We start from the raw sequence: 16297 nt of genomic DNA on the forward strand, positions 1-16297 counted from the left end.
GCGCGCACCGCCCCTCGCATCTACACGCACGCGCGGCCCCGCCCCCTACCCCGGCACTCGGAGCCCGAGTCCGCGGGAAGATGGCGGCACCGCTCCTCCCGCTTTCTCAGCAGGTACGGGCCGGGTGGACGGGCGGGGGCGCGGCGCCGGGGCGCGAGGTGGGCGCCGCTGGAAGGCGGAGGCGCGGGGAGGCCCGGCCGAGCCGTGGTGGCTCGCGCTGAGGGGCCCCGGCGGAGGGCGCGCGAGTGGGCGGGCGGTCCTGAAGGTGACAGGCCGCCCCGGCCCGCGGCCTCTCGTGCCCGAGCGACCCTCGGCGGGGGGCCACCAAGCGGGGCCGCGGCTCCTATCTGCTCGGCCACGGGCCCGGCCGCCCTCCACCGCAGATCCCAGGCCGGGCGAGGCACGGTGATTTCGGGCTTCCTCCCGGGGAGGTGGGCGATGGGGAGCGAGCATATGTGCCGGTGCTGCAGCCCCGCGAGTCTTTGTCTCCTGCCGGATCCCAGCGCCGGGGTGGACAGTGTCCCCGTCGGGGTGGAGGGCAGAACCCCGCTGGAGCCAGGACCCGTCAGCAGCGGGATCCCGGACTCTTCGCTCCCTCCCTTGGGAGCTGCTCCTGCCACCCTTGAGCGGTAAAAGGGGGGATCACAGGTCTCCCGGCACCTTTCTGTGTTCTCAAATCCGCCTAATGTTCTTTCTAAGGGGGCAATAACTGGCGCGACACAGACGTGCAAAAAAAAGAGCCATGCGCAAGCAGCCCTGCTTTCTGGGAGGGACCTTCATTCATTTATCCATCCTTCAGATGTGTGTTGGCCCAGGTGCTGGGAGCGCAGCAGTCACCCAGACAGACAAGGTCGCTGCTCTCCTGGAGGTGACACTTTTGTGGGAACTAGAAAACTACCTGTGTCCCGCTAATAACAGCTGCCTTTATTTACTAAATACCTGTGTCGTATTTGCTGTAATACTGTATTAGCACTATGCCAGAATTACCTAGCTCAGCATCAGGATTCAGAGTGAGGACACAGGGTCAGATTATTTTGTGTTCAGTTCTTGGCTCCAGCACTTATTCCTCTGAGTGTCCTTGGATGAAGCTCTTAGCCTCTCCACGCCTCATTTGGAAAATGGGAATATGAAAAAGTATTGAGCTAATGTAGAAATAAGCATGTAAAGCCCTTAGAACAGTGTCTAGCACTTCAGAAGCACTCAGTGATACTAAAATATAATCATCATTTAATTCTCTGGCAGATTTGGACATGTGGGAATAGAGACAACAGGAATAAGAATTCCAAACCCTAGGAGAGCTTATAGGCAGGTTGACATGACTGCTCAGCTGATCCAAGGAGAGAGAAGTGCCTACCTGCTAAATCTTGCAAGAACTAGCCAATTTGTAACAGTACGTTAAAAGCATTAAAGGCAAGTGGTTACTAATTAACAAGTTCTTCTAATGTGAAAGTTCTCTGTATACTAAGTGTCCTACAGATGTTGGGTGGTATTATTAATAGCCAATTGCTTAAGTTTAGGGTGTAGGGTGTGAAACTCTTAGGCTCATTTAATGTGAAAGTGTTTCTGGGTTCTGGGGTGAATCTTTTTCAACTTTCTGTCAAATTTTGACATTAGCCTTAATTTGAACTTGGATGACAATAGCTAATGTTTATTGAATGCTTTAAAGTTCAAGTGCTTTCTAACATGTTGGCATTTATCCACACAACAAAGAGGGGGGATTCTTATTTTACTAATGAAGGATTGGAGGGGATTCTTATTTTACTGAGGAAGGATTGGCTTTAGAGCAGGGGTGTCCAAACTTTTTTCAACGTTTTTCACCAAGGGCCGTATGCGGTAAAATACACAAACAGCTGGGCCACTCACTCGAGGTAAAGTACGTATTGCCTCACCTGGTTTATTTAAGTAAACTAAATATATTTTTGGAATTTGCTGCGGGCCAATTAAAAATGGATGCGGGCCGCAGTTTGGATACCGCTGCTTTAGAGGAAGGCTGTGAGGTTGAGTATGAAAACCTGAATCAGGTCATGTGATTCACCTGCTTAGAACCTTTTCGATTCCAATTCCTCCCCAGGAAGCCCTGCTGGTCTGGCTCCAGCATCTGCCAGCTTCTGTTCCTGCTCTTTCTGGCACCCAAAGTGCAGTCATACTTGCTACTTTTCTGTTCCCCCTGTAGTCCAGGCTCTCTGTCCTCAGAGTATCCCCAGAGGCTGTTCCTTCTGCCGGAAGTGCTCTTCCCTGCTTCTCCCTTGATCTTCCAATGTCTGGCTCCTTTCTGTCCTTTAGGTGGCAGCTCAAATGTCATTCTTCCCAGAGGCCTTTGCTGGTCCCCTGTCATGAGTCGACTCTCCCCCCAGCAGTGTGTCTCCTCACGTCACCCCTCAGCATCAGGCATAGTCCACAGATGGCTGTCGGTCTGTTTGCTGTCTCTCTCCCAGTATACTGGGCGCCCAGTGAGAGCAGGCACAGGCCTCTTGACTCGCTGCCCAGCACCCAGGAAGTGTCAGGTAAACCCATGAAGCAGGGACCAGCGACTCGCCCCACCCGGCACCATTCTCAGGTGTTTTTTTCTTCTCTACATGTGGTTTGGGGGCTGGGGTAGGAGCAAAATTGAATGAAGAATTTTAAGAGACTGACAGCCTGGATCCTGTGACAAGTTCAGGTCGCTGACGTCTGTTCCTTTTCCTTTATGTTTGTTGAACAAAGGCGTGGCCAGGTTTTCTTCCTTCGTGTCATTATGTCAACACTTCTCTATACCTGTTCTTAACTGAAGCTCTATACCAGGTGTTTCTGTCGACTCAGGTGTGAGGCACAGTTCTTCCAGGTGCTTCCAGCCTGGCTGAGGGGATCATATGGTTCACAGATAATTCCAGGGGAAGCGTGGATATGATTCCAGGATACTTTCTGGTTGGGGCAGTGGGGAGCCCCCTGGAGCAGGAGTCTGTGCTCTGGTTGGATTGAGGTGTGTGAGTGACCGGCTGACGGTGAGTAACGGGGTTAGCTAGTGGCTTTGCAGAGGGGCCGGAGTGGGGTGTTTACCCTCTGCCCCCAGGTCTGCCGGTGCTTTTCCCATCAGCAGCTTTCCTGGTCTGCTCCCTGCTCTCCGCTACCTATGACATCTGTGTCGTTCCTGCTGTAGGAGTATTTTTACTTTGTTGTTTTGTTTTTTTACCCTCCATCAGCGTCTCGTTGATTTATGTTTCCCCCGGCACAGCTTCCCTTTGCTTTGCGCACCCCAGAAACGTGTGCCCATTACCCTTTAGTACCACGCGCTCTCACAGGGTACTGGTCACTTTGCTATCCTTAACACGAGTGGCCGTCGTTGGGGCTGGTCCTCCCTGAGCCCAGAAACACTTGTCACTGTAGCCTACCTGTGGGCCTTCACGTTCTGTCTTCTGCCCCACACTTTAGCCTCTCCTGCCTGTATCCTTTCTCTCGATGTGCTCTGTCTCTGGCAAGTCTGTGCACCACACTCTAAGCCTGCCTCCCTCCCCAGTGCCCTGGAGTCCAGTCTCCTGTTTCTCCTTTGCCCCTGCCAGCCTTCCGGACTCTGGAACCAGTCACCTCCTTACCACACCCACAACGTTCACGGGCGGGCGCTGTCCTCTGGTGCTGAACCTCTCCCTCCAAGTTCATCCCACACCACTGTGGGATTCATCTCAACCACATCCTCACCCACCTGCCTGCTCCAGAAACTTCTAGCTGCTCCCACTCCCCTCCCCCCAGTATGTCCAGCTTGACTGCTCCTGGCCCCGCATTCCCACACCCCTGCTCGTGCTCTGTTTGACCTTGGGGGCTCACTCCCACTCTCCCGCCATCTCCACCCACCCCCTCGCTCTTCCCACTGCTCCCCTCCAACCCACCTTGGCTCTTGCTGGAACGTCAGGCCGGGACCTGCTGCACCTTGCCTGCCCTAAGGCGGCTCCCAGAGGCCTCTTTGGTGGTGTCTTCTTCCCGCAGCCCTACCTGAGCAGGAGCTCCTCTCTCCCATCCCTCCCATGGGTTCCTTGTGTGGTCCCTGGACCTAGGAAGCACGCGGGAACTGCAGGACAGCAGTGGGCTCATTGGTGTGGAGAGTCTGCCCTGTGCTCAAGGAGTTCCCTCTGCCCCCACCCCAGGCCACTGGGGGCCTCCCCACCTTGGCATGTGCTCCCCACATCCAGGCACTACATGTGCATCTCCTTAATATGTGCTGCGGTTCTCGCAGGTTTTTATTTCCGTTTTGCACACGGGACACCGGCGCAGAGGAATTGCAGTAACTTGCTAAAGCCCTATAGCTGGTGGGTGCAGAGCTGGAGTTGACCCACATCCGCCTGCCTGCAGAGCCCTGCTCTTTCCCCTCTTCCAGGCAGCCTGCTGGGCACCCCGCCCAGATGACACCCGGCCAGTGTGTCTGGAATGAATGCCGAGCCTTTGGGACACTTGTTTGTCCTTTCGTCCCTTGGGTTTTTTTTCCTCTACAATAATTGCTCGTCTCTCTACCTTATTGGAACGCTGATGATGGTGCGGTCTAAAGTGGTGGGCAGAGAGCTGGCTTTTCGAGTCGAGGTGGGCCCCACCCATAAGATGCAGGAGTCCTTGGCTGTCCTTTTGTCTGATGGACCAGATGCATCAGCCCGGTTTTTGTGCCTGAGTAGCTCCTGGTCAAGCAAGAACATGTAAGGTTTGCCCCCTCTACCCCAATATCGAACTTTAAAGCAACTTTCCTACTCTTGCTTCTTAACCCCAATCCGCTGACCTGGGAAGTGGAGTGACTGTCTTCAATCAAATGGCACCCGAGAACTGAATGTCCACTCTCCGATGCCTCAGGCTGTGCCACATTGTTGTGCCGACAGACGGACACACTGCCCCCACCCCAGTGAGAGGCACCTCATCAGCCCTACTCCTTGGGGTGCTCTCAAGTTCTCCCCACCTTGACCTGACCTGAGCAGCCAATGTCTGCCCAGAAAGCTGCTGCGTAGTCTTCCTCGGAGAAGACTCTGGGCCCCATGACCATTTGAGAGTGCTTGTATGTCAGGATTCCTGTATTTCAGTGCTAGGATCCCCAGATATTCTTTCAGTGCCCTCAGCTATGTGGTATTTTCTGCACCTCAGTTTCTCCATCTGCAGATTGGGAACAACTGTATATAACTGCCTTTCGGCAGTGGAGCGGGGTGCTGGGTGGGCTGTCATTGTGCTCATTTGTGTATCGCTCCAGTTGTTCAGCAAATATTTACTGGGTATGTTCTCTTTGTTGGGCGCTTCTGAGCAGGGGGAGGTGGCAGTGAACCTGAGGACAGCCCTGCCCTGTGAAACTGAGTTTCTAAGGAGGGGGCACAGATTTAAGGAAATGAGCAGGCACTTAGAGGGTCTGGCCCATGGCGATGCAATTGTGCTGTGAGAACTGTGACGCGAGGAGGTTACGATCCCATACGTGAGGTCCAGGAAGGCCTCACCACGCAGTGCCGTGGACTGAGCAGAAAATGCGTTTTTGATTGCTCAGTTTCTCCCCCCCCACCCCCCCGCCGGTCTCATCCTCGCTTTATAAAAGGTAACCTAAGGCCAAGAGGTGTTACGGCGCTTGAGAAAGGTTGCGTCCAGCAAGCGCTGAGCCAAACATGGCTCTTCTGACCCAGGTCTGGGCTCTACATTGCTCTGTAGTTGCCTGTTTTGGAAATGTTTTTGGATTTTTTTCTTTGCTACCAAGCATTACAAGGGTGTGAGAGCTCATTTGTTGTAAACACTGGTTGTGCTACCTAATCACCAGATACTGCGGAGTCTGGTGGAGAGCAGATCACTTGTTTACATTTTTATTTTATTGTTTTAATCTCATTGGAAGGTGGAGGTGGGAGATATGGAAAGACTCCCTCATCGTCTTTACGCGGGATCAGCAGGTCTCCCTGCGGGAGCAGGTGCCCCATGCTTCCCGGCTGATGCAGAATGAGCGGGCCGTACCCACAAAGAGGGTCGACTGGGCCCCGGTCCCAGAAGGGACTCAGGCCAGGGGTGGCCGGAGCTGGGGGGAGGGGTGATGACTTGCTGCGTGAGGGAGAAGGGGGCGTTTGGACCTGGCTGTGGGGACACTGAAAGGGAGGGAGGAGTGGCCTCTTAGAGGCTACACGGAATAAGCAGAAGCATAGAAGCCAGAATTCCAGCTCAAAGGGCCAAGTGCGAGGCTGGGGCTGGGCCTTTGGGGTCCACATTCCTCTTTTTCATTTGGGTGACTTAGGATGAAGGGTTTGGTAAATGGGGCACTCGAGTCTATGCCTGGCCTACAAATTGGCCTGTGACAAAAGGCATGGATGGTGTCTGCTTGCCCAGAGAGTGCCTGGTGACAGACGTGGGGGAGGAAAGGAGACCTGCCCGCTGTGTGGCCCAAAAGTCTGCTCCTGCGTAGGTGCTTTGCCTGCCATGGTCGCGCCAGCTCTTAGTGCCATAAGCCGTTGGAGGGAAATGGAGGGCACAGATGACCAACACACAGCCGTCTCCTAATTTCTGTCTGGCTCTGCCTGCTGGGTGTGATTCTCGATAGCAGAATTGATTTACTGATTATATTTCGCACTGGCTGATATGAAGCCAGCTCTTGCGTACACACTGGTTGGAAGCAGGCAGAGGTGGCGCCAGGAAGCCGGGCCGCCACTGTCTGTGGACTGGGCCAGGCCTGTGGCCCGTCCAGCACGCGGCACACTGTGTCCTGCAGCGTCCACATCTGCCCTCCACGTTCGCTCTGCCTCGAGCCCCTGGGCCCTTCTTTCAGGCGACATTCCTTCTTGCTTCAGGGCCTCCACACATACTACTTATTGCCTCTCTCTGGAATGTTCTTTCCCTTTCATCTCTGGGTTCATCCATACGTATTCTTATGTCTCAGCTGGCACATCGGCTCCTCAGGTGAAGCCTCCCCGACAGACTGTCTCCCAGGCTCGCTGTTCCTGCCGGTGGGGATGCCCTGTGCTTTTACAAATGCCAGTGGGTAACTTTGTTTTGGGATCGTTTGACTGACGGTGTCCCTCCCCCGCCACCTGTGTGCGGCCCACACAGGCAGGGGCTGTGCCTGTGCCTGTTCTCACGTCCTTGTACCCCAGGTCTCTGCTCATTTGTTGAATGAATGGCTGAGTGGGAGGGCGGGTCCACAAGGTGGGAGGCAGCGAGCAGCTAGCAGGTTCTTGAGGAGTCAGGTGACAAGTTTCGATTGTCTGACTGCTTGTGCAGGGAATGCCCGGGCCTGGCTGTGACATGGGCAGGAGGTGACAAAGAGCGCCCTGGCCTGAGAGTCTTCCTGGAAGAGCAGAGGGGGCTGGCTGTTTGGCTAGGGGCCCTCCGAGTAGGGGAGGAAGCAGGGTAAAGAAGCTGGTGTGGTGTGTGTAGCCAGCAGGACAAGACAAGCCTGCGGGGGGGGGGGGGGGGTGCCAGGTGGGCGGCTGTGTCAGCTGAGACGAGACCCACCACCTTGCAGCAGGCCGTCTGCGCCAGGTGACACCCCACATTCAGGCACAGTTGGGAAGCAGCCCGCATTCTGTTTGCTGAGCCCTGCCCTTGAGATGGGCTCTTCTGTAGCTGGGCACAGACACAGCGTGGCAAATGCCCGCCGCGCGGGTGGAAGCCCTTCACTGGGCTGGAGAGGAGGCGGAGGCTCCTGCATCTCCCTCTTCTGTTCCCGCAGGACTGATGCACGCACTGCAGGAGGCGGCCTGTCAGACCTCCCTCCATCCATACACCTTCCTCTCCTTCCCTGACTCTGGTAACCCAGGGGCCTCCAGAACGGTGTTGGGAGAGACTTGGGGCGCAGGTCTCACAGGGAAGTAAGGGAGTGTGGTTGGATACCCACTTTGTCATCAGGGAGCCGTCACTGTCGTCGGCCCTATGCTCGTTTCTGAACCAGGAAACTAAGAAGGCAAGAGGTGAAATGACGGCTTTTAGGCCTCACAGGGAGGTGGGGTGCCTGGATGATTCTCTCCTGTGGGTGCCACACAGTGGGCCCCTGGGAGGGCAGGGGCAGCTCTGTCCCTGCTGTGTCCCCAGCCCCTGAGGCAGGCAGATGATAACCATCTTGATTGACTACTGCACACTCTGAATGGCAGCCGGCTGCAGCCTGTCTCTCTGGCTGCCTTTGATGGCAGTTGATCTGCAGGGTGTTTTCTCTCTTGGGGAAGAAACAGGCTCATGGCAGAGTGTTGCCTGCCTAGACCCACTCCCCTGGTGACTGACCAGTGTCCTGGTGCCAAGCTCCCAGCCCTCCCCTGCGGCTCCCGTTTACTCTTCTCTTCTGCTCTAGGAGGGCGTGGGAAGGGATTCACTTTCTACCAGTGATTTACTGGTGACAGTAATAAATGTTCCTGTCAGTCATTACATGGATCCATTGCAAATTGGCTTTTCTTAATCCACATAGGATGTGCTTTTCAATTTTACAGTTTCCAGTGCAATAAGAAAATGCCTTCTCAGACTGTTTGTAAAGGGGAAAGGTTAAACGGGACAAAAACTGTTGATGATGAGGCCCTCATATGGAGACTGCTTAACTGGGACTGTAAAATTCTGGGGGTGGGCTAACCTCCATCCCCCCACCATGGAAAAGGCACAGTTTGTAGTGGGGGTCCCAGAACCCCATAGACCCAAGTGGAATCGCAAACGTTTCTCCCTGTGGGTGTTTTCCTGGATAGAGATCAGAGCGGCCTCTGGGCCTGCGGGGTACCCCTACCTCCATCTGGACACTTTCTCCGTGGAGAAGAGGATTCCAGAGGGGCTCAGAGGGGCTCAGCCGCCACCATGGCGGCTGAGTGGGTCAGGGGAGCCTGCGGCTTGCTGCGGTGCGAGCCTGTGCTGTTACTTCGCTTGCTCACACACCAGGCCGATGGAAGCAGCATTTCCTTTCAGGCCAAGCTCTTAGTGTTGGCATTTGACTTTGTGGATTTCTTTTTTTTTTTCCCAAATAATTTGGCAATTTCTTTTTAGTTTTCATCTTCCAGTAGGCTGTTTTTATTTTTTATTTTTTAAATTTTATGGGGGAACAGTGTGTTTCTCCAGGGCCCATCAGCTCCAAGTTGTCCTTCAGTCTAGTTGTGCAAGGTGCAGCTCAGCTCCAGGAGCCGTTTTCAATCTTTAGTTGCAGGGGGTGCAGCCCACCGTCTCATGCGGGAATTGAACCAGCAACCTTGTTGAGAGCTCACGCTCTAACCAGCTGAGCCATCCGGCCGCCCCTCCAGCAGCTCAGCGGCAGCTCGTTGTCTTCAATCTAGCTGTGGAGGGCGCAGCTCACTGGCCCATGTGGGAATCGAACCAGCAACCCTGTTGTTCAGAGCTCGCCCTCTAACCAACTGAGCCATCCGGCTGCCCATGGATTTAATTTTTTTGGTTGACTTTTAGCCACTAGAAAATATCCTTTAATTCGCAGCCACATAAGTGGGTTTTTTTTATAGGTATCTACTCGTACTTAACCTACTGTGTGTGAAATTGTATGTTTTAAATAATTGGTGACTGAGACCGAGAACTGGTAACAGATTGTTCTGTCCTGGTCGTTGGGTGCAGCTCCGCCAACTAGTTAGGAGAGAAAACTATAGCCGGCGTTTGGGGGACGAGTTCATCGTTTGGCAGCGACCGTTTGGTGTGGCAGGTTGTAAGGACCATGATTTGACACTGCAGCACAGCCCTGATTGATGGGTCGCCTTGCCTGCCTTCCCTCCCCACCCCCTTGATTCTTTGTAAATAAAGCGGGTTCCTCTGGCTCAGTAGTAACAATAAGAATCACCATAATGATAGATGTGTAATGGCTTCCTGGTGTGGCGTGTAGCGTGTAGCATGTGCTTTACCTAGTAGCCTCATTTGATGCTTACAGTAATGCTCAGCGCGGCATGACATTACAGTAGGCCCTCCTGATCCCGGGGGATATTTTGCAGGGCCCCCAGGGGGTGCCTGAAACGGCACATGACACCAAGCCCTATATGTGAGGTATAGCTATATGTGAGAGACATGTACCTTTTCTCTTAAAGGAAGCACCTTACGGCTTCTCTGTGGCGTATCCGAATTGCCAGCATCACTGCTCTTGTGCTTTGGGGCCATTATTAAAATGAGGTGACTTTCTACAATACTGGGTCAGTCAGTCTGATAGCTGAGACGGCTAAGTGACTAACGGGCGGGTAGTGTGTACTGCATGGAGATGCTGGACAAAGGGACGATTCATGTCCCCGGCGGGATGACGTGGGGATGGCTCAAGACTTCATCTTGCTACTCAGAACAGCGCAAAATTGAAAACTTACAAATTACTTATTTCTGGAATTTTCCGTGTAACATTTTCGGACCACAGTTGACTGTGGGTAACTGAAACCACAGAAAGTGAAACCGCAGATGAAGGGGGACTACTGTCTTCCCACGTTACAGGTGGGGAAACTGAGGCTCAGTGAGGCTTCGTGGCCTGTCTTCCCTTTGCTGCTGAGTGGTGAGCTGTATATGCCTGGGCTCTGGCCTCTCTGCTCCCCTCTCACCCGCTCCCTCCTCAGGCTTCACCTAAATCTTATCCATTCCGTGAACAAACATTTACTGAACCTGTTGTGTATGGGCCCAGCAGTGCACAAGGTAGAATTAATGTGAAATCTGCCCCCTGCAGGAATTGAAAAGGTAGGGGGAGGTGATCATTACAGCCCCTTTTGCAAGTTTGGGGCTATGGGAGTGTGAGGAGAGACTTGTTTTTGTTTTGTTTTGTTTTGTTTTTTTAAAGATTTTTTTTATTGGGGAAGGGGAACAGGACTTTATTGGGGAACAGTATGTACTTCCAGGCCTTTTTTCCAAGTCAAGTTGTTGTCCTTTCAGTCTTAGTTGTGGAGGGCGCAGCTCAGCTCCAGGTCCAGTTTCCGTTGCTAGTTGCAAGGGGCGCAGCCCACCATCCCTTGAGGGAATTGAACCAGCAACCTTGTGGTTGAGAGGACGCGCTCCAACCAACTGAGCCATTCGGGAGGCAGCTCAGCTCAAGATGCCGTGTTCAATTTTAGTTGCAGGGGGCGGAGCCCACCATCCCTTGCGGGACTCGAGGAATTGAACTGGCGACCTTGTAGTTGAGAGCCCACTGGCCCATGTGGGAATCGAACTGGCTGCCTTCGGAGTCAGGAGCATGGAGCTCTAACCACCTGAACCACCGGGCCGGCCCCCCGAGACTTGTTTTAATTGGGGGGAATTTGGAGGCTTTTTAGAGCAGGAATGCTGGAAGGTAATTGGCCTTCAGCAGGCAGACCCCCCCACTCCCTGCCCCCCCCCCCAGCATAGGGAATAATTTGTGCCAAGATAAGGGGTGAAAAGTGCACAGTGTGTTCAGTAGAGTGGGAAGGAAGGTGGGGATTGAGGGCTGTGTATGTGTGAGTGTGTGTGAGTGTGTGAAAGTGTCTGAGTATATGTGTATATGGGTGAATGTGAGTGTGTAGAGTGAAGTAAGCCCGGCAGGGGCAGGAGGTGGCTGTGGGATACATTGAGGGCTGGGCTGAAGGGCAGGACGTCACAGTCCTTCAGCCATTGTGGACGATCTTTTTGAGCAGGGAGTGACCATGTGCTGGAAGGAATGGAATGGAGAGGGAAGTGGCGAAGGCAGGGTTGAGCTGGGAGGCTGGGGCCAGGTCTGGGCCAAGGTGTGTGCAGAGTGAGGCGGGTGGGCAGGCCAGTCCTCTCTGCTCTGCCCACCTAATTCCTCCCTCCTCCCCTGTCCGTGGCAGGACGAAGCTCCATTCCTCTCCCTGTCCCCACCAGAGAGCTTGCTCTTTTGTGTGCGTTGTTTCTCCCTGACCAGACATTCAGCTCTGGCAGCAGGGCCGGGGTTTTTCTCACCTGGGAATCTGGAGCCTAGAGGCCCCCCAGGCTCCAGAAGAACAGTGGGCACTGGGAGGCTGGCGATGCTGCACACAGAGTGCCGGTGGGGAGGAGCGAGCTGACATGACCTGGCTTGGGAGGTCTGAGAGTTCTTGGTAGGGACCTACCTGAGTTCTGGGCAGTGTTCTCTGTTAAGGGGTGGTATCATGTTGGGCCAGGGCTCAGAAGGTGGCAGGGACCTTGGAACCCTGGGGTGGCTGATGAAGGAAAGGAATTTTCAGGGCATATTTGGGGGAAGTTGGGAGCGCTGTGTGTGGTGGGTGCCCTGCTGTGTAGGGGCCCTTAGTGCTGAGCCATCACCCCCATGCGTCTCTCCAGGGCCTTGCTTAGCACCTGGCCCTTCATGTAGAGGAAGGGAAGACAGGGTGGAGCAGGGCTGTTCTCTGAGACGCCTGCAGGAACCAGGCTGGACTGTGGGGATGTCCGCGCCATTTGGGATCTTAAAGTAGCATTTTCAGGAGGAAGGGCTGGTATCTGCTTCCTGCTCCATCCAGGCTGCCTGGGAGAGGTCGGGGCTCTCCTGCTCACCCAGACCCTTCCAGCCCCATCCACCAGCTCCCTCCGCGGGGCTGCACTTGACCCTGCGCCCCAGCGCACACGCCTGTCCGTCTGTCCCGGACCCCCCTTCCTCGGTGTTTTCCTGCCAGTGTCCCTCCGTCCCTCACACTGGGGGCCTGTCCAGCTCCCGTGCTGCTGCGCAGCCTCTGCGCCCTGTGCCCTGGGCAGCCTCAGCTGGGGTGGTGGCTGCCCCTCTGCCCTCACAGGTGTGTGTCCTGTCTTCTCGTTACAGCAGGTGGCGGTTCTTTGTGTGTGTTGTCATTTCTAATGCCGTTTTCCTGGAAAAGCAGGAGCACCTCAGTCTGGGGGTGGGTCCCCCTTATTCGCTGCTGCACCTTCCCCAAGGCCTGTTCCTGGGACCAGGCAGGCGCTCAGTATATACAGCTGGAATGGCAGTGAGGTTTCCACCTCCATGCCCCAGTGGGGCACCTCAGAGAAACAAGTTTAAAGGTCAACTGTTTCTCCCCCCACCCTTCATGTGTTTCCACACAGCGAATCACTGCGTTCCTTAGGCCTCGTTCTCCTGGAGGGCTGCCCCCATCTCTCCCTGATCCCTCCCACCTGGCACTGTCTGCCCTTCTGTCACCCCTTCTGCCAGCTGAGTGCATGTTCAGGTCACCTCCTCACGTGTACGTTTGCTCAGGTTGCCTTCAAGATGACGTTCCTGGCTTCTCAGCGAGGCGTGACAGACACTGTCATCTTACTGTGTCCACCCTTCCTGCCTGGCTGACACCATGCTGAGTGACCCCGAGTCCCTGCCTGCCCCTCTGCCATGGAACCCACCTTGCCCACCCCGACCCTCGCCCAGGCTCTGGGGACCCTGGCCTCCCGCTGTCATACCCCTCGGCACCCCGCACTGGAGCCCCCTTGCTCTGTAGCTGTGGGCTCACGCTGCCGCCCCTTGCTGAGCCCCAGAGCGCCTTCCCACACACATTTGTGTCTTCCACACGTCCCCGCAGTATGAACTCAGTGTGTTTGCTGAATGAGAGAACGAATGAATTTGCAAGTCCAAGAGTTGAGAACTGGTGAATCCAAGGGCTGACCACCCTTTCAGGAAGTTTCTGTGAAAGGTAGGGGGAGGCAGTAGCTTGAAGTGGAACTGGGGTTGGGGAGTGTATTTCTGGGAATAGCACATGTTTTCACACGGGGCTGGGGTGGAAGGAGAGTGACCAGGGAGAGGACAGGACTCGAGACAGCCAGTGTTTGACCATCGCTCATCCTGTGTCATTCTCCGATGGTGGGGATGCTCACCTTCGTTTTTCCAGATGAAGAAATCAAGGCACAGAGAGGCTGCTCACACTCCCCAAGGTTGCACAGCATTCCAGTTGTGGGGTAGGACTCGAGTCCACATTTGTATGGCGGTGCTGCATCCTGCAGAGGGCAGTGTGTCGGGTGGCCTCTGTTTCTCCCTCACTTGCATTTCTGGTAGCCGGGGCTGAGAGGGAGGGTCTCCTGGGAGCATTGCAGCTTTCACACCTCGATTCTGTGTTCTTGTCCCCTTCCCAGCCTTTCCATCCGCTCCTCATGGCTCCTGGCCCTGAACTCCCTTCAGCGGTCTTGTTCATGGTGACATTTCATTGCATGTCTAAACTTGCAGCTGTGGGTCTCTTGCTCTTTGGTTCTGGAGGGCGTGAGAACTACCCCGTGTCATGTCGCCATGCAGGCCCTGAGTAGGTCGGACAGGGTCCTGTGCGGAAAGGTGGACCACGTCTCCGCGGGTCCCTCAGCGTGGTGGTCCTTTGGGTCCCTGGGCAGAACTCTGTGTCTTCCTTGAGATCCCTCTTCTTGTGCTTCTCTCTTCCCCTTTTCTGTCCTATTTACAAAGGCGGCGCGCACTAGTGTCGAACCCTGGAGAGCTCAGAAAGCCACGAGGAGGAAGCTGGTTCGCCAATTGGAATCCCTGTTAGCACGTGGTGTCCCTCCCGCCTCATTTCGATCCACATGGATTTGATCACCTCATGCTTACCAGCCAGGTCATACCTGCGGGAGCTGGCTTGGGCCCTCCCTTTCACTTGGCAAATACCTGACGCTCGTACCCCACTCATAAACATTCTGCCCGTTCTGGTCGTACTGCCTGCCGTGTGCTTTTCCATTCAGTGGAGACACAGCAGTTCCTTGCTGGCTTCACTGGTCCTCAATGGTTTTCAGTCCTTCACTGTCACCTGTAGCCCCGCCCTCCAGCTGGGCAAACTGATGGACCCTCTCCTTTCCCGTCCGGCAAAGCTGATCCCTTTCAGGAGGAGACCTTACGGTAGTGGAGGGCATGCATGTGTGTGCCCTGCCTGTGTGTTTTAAAGAAATGTTAGCTTTTACTGTTTGACAGAAGGCGTGACTCAGTAAAGCTGCTCTTTGTTGACCCCACTTGACCCTGAAGCGGCTTGTGCCTTAGGATCTTTGCCAGGGCAGCAACACATCAGATGTGGGTCTTTAATTATGTAAAAGTTTAAACACACTGAAAGTCTCAGGAAGAGTTTAATGAGCTCCCAGGTACTCCCCACCCATTTACAATGGAGACCCACGTTTTGTAAACCTCTTTGCGCCTGTCTACCATTCTCCAGATCTCCCCGTATTCATTTTTATTTCTGAGGCTTTTTTAATCTTAGAAATCATATTGTAATGTGCATCTCAAACAGCAAGGCTGTTTTTCTTTACATAATCTCAGTGCCACGTCACACCTTACACAGTAATTCCTTAGTACTGTCCGATACCCATCCAGAGTCAAATTTCTCTGATTGTCTAAAAATGTCACCTTGCATTTGGTTGTGAGGTCTTTTAAGTCTTTCTTTTTTAATTTAAAAATTTTGAGATAATTGTAGATTCACCTACAATTGTAAAAAATAATGCGGAAACATCCTGTGTATTCGTTCCCCACTTGCCTCCAGTAGGAATGTCTTACACATCCGTAGTACACCAATCAACCAAAGCGTGTCCATTGCTGCCGCCAGTGGTGACATCTGTGGTACAGGGTCGCAACCAAAACACTGACAGTGCTGCAGTCTGGGGCAGAACAAACAGTTCTGTCTGCACAGGGGTCCGCCACTGCCCTTCTATAGGCACTCCCACTTCCCTCCCACCTCACCCCTTCCTTAACCTCTGGCGACCACTCACCTGTTTATTTCTATGATTCCAGCATTTTAATAATGTTGCATAATGGAATCCTACAGTACGCAACCTTTGGAGATCGGCCCTATCACTCAGCTTAAGCTCTGGAGATGCCCGCGGGTTGCTGCTTGTATGAGCAGTTCACTCCTTTTCATTGCCATGTGTGTTCCATGGGACCAGTCACCCGCTGAAGGCAGACTGGGCTGTTTCCAGTTTTGGGTGATGATGAGGAAAGCTGCGGTACACATCTGCGTGCAGGATGGTCTGTGAACCCACGTCTTCATTTCTCTGGAAGAATTACCCAAGACATTTCCTGGGTGGAGTGATTGTCGTATGTTTTGTTCTTTTTTTTTTTATTTTTCTTTAGAAACTGCCACGTTGTTTCACAGAGTAACTGGACCTTTTTCCATTCCCTTCAGCAATGTACGAGCTGTCTGATTTGTTTGTCACTCACCAGTGTCACTATCTTAGCCATTCTGATAGGTGTGGGGTGGCATTTCCCTGATGGCTAACAAAAAGCTGGCCATCTTTTCATGTGCTTATTTGCCATCTACATATCCTCTGGTGAAAGTCCCTTCATGTCTTTTTCCCATGTTCTCATTGCACTGTTTGCATTTTTGCCGTTGAGTTTTGAGAGTTCTTTATATATTCTGGAGACTAGTCCTTTGTTGGATATGTGATTTGCAAGTAGTTTCTCCCGGTCTGTAGCTTGTCTTTTCATCCTCTTATCAAGGCCTTTGCAGAGCAGATGTTTTTAATTTGGATGAGACCCAGTTTATTGATCTTTTTTTCCTCTTATGAATCAGGCTTTTGGTGTCAA

At 53.7% G+C, this 16297-nt stretch overlaps 1 protein-coding gene across 16 annotated transcripts in view; it reads left to right on the top strand.

Annotated features, from left to right (window-relative positions):
- EPS15L1 (epidermal growth factor receptor pathway substrate 15 like 1) overlaps positions 1-16297 on the top strand; it is an 89792-nt gene continuing 73495 nt past the window's right edge. For 9 of the 16 annotated variants that reach the window (XM_074337976.2, XM_074337977.2, XM_074337984.2 and 6 more), the window contains exon 1: positions 2319-2504. In XM_074337976.2, coding sequence (XP_074194077.2) covers positions 2334-2504 — 171 coding nt within the window. In that variant the 5' untranslated portion in view covers positions 2319-2333. Of the gene's footprint in view, positions 114-1242; positions 1411-2318; positions 2505-16297 lie in introns of those variants that run through there. The other 7 variants (XM_019736823.3, XM_074337982.2, XM_019736828.3 and 4 more) reach the window with 4 other exon arrangements.

This window comes from Rhinolophus sinicus, chromosome 15, assembly GCF_057876585.1.
Source record: "Rhinolophus sinicus isolate RSI-liver-muscle chromosome 15, RSI-T2T, whole genome shotgun sequence".
Classification (NCBI taxonomy): Eukaryota; Metazoa; Chordata; class Mammalia; order Chiroptera; family Rhinolophidae; genus Rhinolophus; species Rhinolophus sinicus.